We start from the raw sequence: 3,135 nt of genomic DNA, 5'->3' as shown, positions 1-3,135 counted from the left end.
ACATAGTGTTAGATAAGAAATAAAGAATATTTAAGAATTTTAGTTCTCCAGCTGTACATTAAAAATAAGTTGAATATATGACTATTCAAAATGTGATTTAGACCTATAATTAATGAGTTAGTTTCTTGGGTCCGCGCGATCTTAGTCAATTATTAATGTCTCAGGGGTACAATCTCTGTTCATACTAACATATTGAGAAAAAGTTATCTGGATAGAATAAATTTAGAAAATTTCACTGAACTTGCATGGCTATAAGATTTCTTAACATCTACAGTAGTGGGTCTTCAGATACATGGCCTACTGTAACATGCTATTTAGCTGAACATAAATGAAATATGTTCTTCACCTGTTCCTCAATATTCCAGCTTGCGAGCCCGTTATATCCAGCCGCTAGAACATTGAGAAAGGTTTGCCTATTTACATCCATGATTAAGTTTACAAAGAATCCTGAATGTCTTTGGGAACAATGTTTGATCATAGTATAAAATCATTTGAGGAGAAAGTTTGACATGTTTTCATATTATATTGTGTCCTTGTCCCCTTATAATATCATTGACCCTTGTGAACTTAAATCGGACCCCATCAAAATAATTAAGACAGGAAAAATATTTATATTTGTCCAGATATCATACAGTAAGAGTTGAAATGGGCTGATATTTTGTTTGATGCGTAGTTTTTGGATTTTATAAGTGAAATAACTTCTCCAATCATTATAAATAATGATGCTTCTATAGGGAGAAATAACTTCATTCGTATTAATCTAGCAAATATAGAAGTTTTTTTTTTTTTTGAGAGAAAAGCAAATATAGAAGTTGGTTGCTCAAATTCTGGTAATAGATAACTCATTATTGAGTGAATGCAAATATACATATAACAGATACAGCCACAACAAACTCACTCCTCCAGTTCTAAAAACTGTCAAGCAGATAGATATCTTGAGAACAATCTTTTATTACAGCACTGTACGTAATCTTTGAAGAACAAATCCTGTCACACATTATGATGCAATTGAAATAAGTTTAGATTGCATCTGCACACTATTCAATAATACTCCGGCATAGATAACGGGCAAGAAATGAAAACGGGTGAAATGAAGCGAGAGAGAACTTATGGTTGAAAGAAGTAGGTATAGGAATTAAGCATGAGGAGGCTTCTTATAGGTCGGTGGGAACTTGTGAAGAGGAGGCAAGGGCTTATGGTAAATTGGAGGGAATTGAGGGAGTGGCTTTTTGTAAATCGGAGGGAAGTGAGGCAATGGTTTTTTGTAAATAGGAGGAAAGTGAGGCAATGGCTTTTTGTAAATTGGGGGGAAGTGAGGCAATGGTTTTTTGTAAATAGGAGGGAAGTGAGGCAACGGCTTTCCGTAAACTTGGGGGAAGTGAGGCAATGGCTTTTTGTAAATAGGAGGGAAGTGAGGCACTGGCTTTTTGTAAATAGGAGGGAAGTGAGGCAATGGCTTTTTGTAAATAGGAGGGAAGTGAGGCACTGGCTTCTTGACAGGAACTGGGGGCTTGTAAATAGGAACTGGAGGCTTGTAAATAGGAATTGAGGGTGGAAGTGGTTTCTTGTAAATAGGAATTGAGGGTGGAAGTGGTTTCTTGTAGATTGGAGGGTAATAATGAGGCTTAGGAGGAAGTTTAGATGGAGGTGAAGGGAACTTAGGCAATGGTTTATGAAAAGGATCCGGCTTTGGAAGCGGAGTGAACTTGTGGTGTGTCCAAAAGAAGGCAGATTGGCATGTTGTTGATAAGAATGGAAGCTTGGCATCAGTTGAGAAAGTATGAACACCATCCTCCCTTGATTTTAAGATGAGTTTGTGAGGATTGAGTCCATTTTTATCAGGGCAAGGAGCATTTGAGACACTGTGGAGCTGTGCAAAGCACTCTTGCTTTAAATCTCCGTTTTCTCCGATGAGTTCCGTGGGGAGTTGGACTCTGTAGTCGCCGTTCTTGTCGAGTTTGCCGGAGGTTTTGAGCTCGTAGTCCCCGTTGTTGGTCTTGCACTTGATGGCCACTTGAAGCCCTGAGGGGGGGAATATGCACCAAAATGGTAGAAAACTTTAGTCCTCAGTAGTTAAAGTGTTGATGTTAGCATGACTCTGAACTAGCGTAAGTTAAGAGAAGCTCTGTGTACATTTCACCGAAGCTCAAATCTTTGCAAAATCCTACCCCCAAACTATTTCAATAGTAAAACTGTTTTGATCAAGTAACAAGTATCCAAAACTAGTTATAAGCATTGCCATTCCCTTTGCCCCCCTACTAAAAGCCGTACCTCTTTCAAATAATAATAATAATAATAATCTGAATATCATTGCAAGCTTTTAATTAAGCTCCTGTTTTCCTATAGATAATGAACAATACTTTGAAGAGAGAGTGTCAATACCTTGGTATGCAAGTTCATTCTTCTCTGCACAGTCAATACATTCGCTTTTACCGGAAGCAAAAGCAGACCTCTCGACCTTCGATTCTGCATTCGAGCAAATGAAGCTCGTCACCAATATCACTGCCAACAAGCCAAAGAGCAGTCGAGTCCCCATCTTGGACCCAACTAAGAAGAAGTAGAAGAAGAAGTTGATGATGATGATAAAACTCTGTAACACTCACTTATATACAATAACAAAGCCAACAGTACTCCAGAGTCTCTCGCATGCGGTTAGGGGAGAGAGCTCCGTTTGCCACCAGCTTTCGCGGTTATCTCATTAAATTTAAGGCCTCTCACTATCTCATCCTCACCGCCTTCATTATTTCCCTTTTGTGAACCTACTAACTTCCCTTTTAAATTCAACCCACTTCTTGATTTCCCACAGGCAAGATTTACTCATCTTGGCAAAGCGCATGACATAATCTGTGAAACATTAATCTACCCATTTTCGTCTTCAGGGGTCTTCAATGCCTCAGTAGAGCAAATAGGATTGTACTTGCTATAGATTGATGTTAATAAATAAATACATGATCCGTAGTACATAGAATATTCACTGAGCATTGGGTTCCTATAGAATATTCACTGAGCATTGGGTTCCTATTGGATTGCTTGATATGTGTAGTGCGTTGTATTGTCTGCTGGGGACCTCCTATAATTGGCTTCAGAAGTTACTTCATCATTACAGTGCACAGAATATTCACTGAAGCTTGTTCT

The 3,135-nt window shown here is 38.5% G+C and overlaps 1 protein-coding gene across 1 annotated transcript; it reads right to left on the bottom strand.

Annotated features, from left to right (window-relative positions):
- Positions 817-2,577, bottom strand: LOC109836881 (repetitive proline-rich cell wall protein-like). The gene is made up of 2 exons (XM_020404922.1): positions 2,383-2,577; positions 817-2,022 (listed from the first exon to the last, which is right to left on the bottom strand). The coding sequence occupies exons 1-2, from the start codon at positions 2,534-2,536 to the stop codon at positions 1,136-1,138; spliced, it is 1,041 nt and encodes a 346-aa protein (XP_020260511.1). The 5' UTR covers positions 2,537-2,577; the 3' UTR covers positions 817-1,135.

This window comes from Asparagus officinalis, chromosome 4 (assembly GCF_001876935.1).
Source record: "Asparagus officinalis chromosome 4, Aspof.V1, whole genome shotgun sequence".
NCBI classification, from domain to species: Eukaryota; Viridiplantae; Streptophyta; class Magnoliopsida; order Asparagales; family Asparagaceae; genus Asparagus; species Asparagus officinalis.
This window is presented reverse-complemented; position numbering and strand designations above follow the sequence as displayed.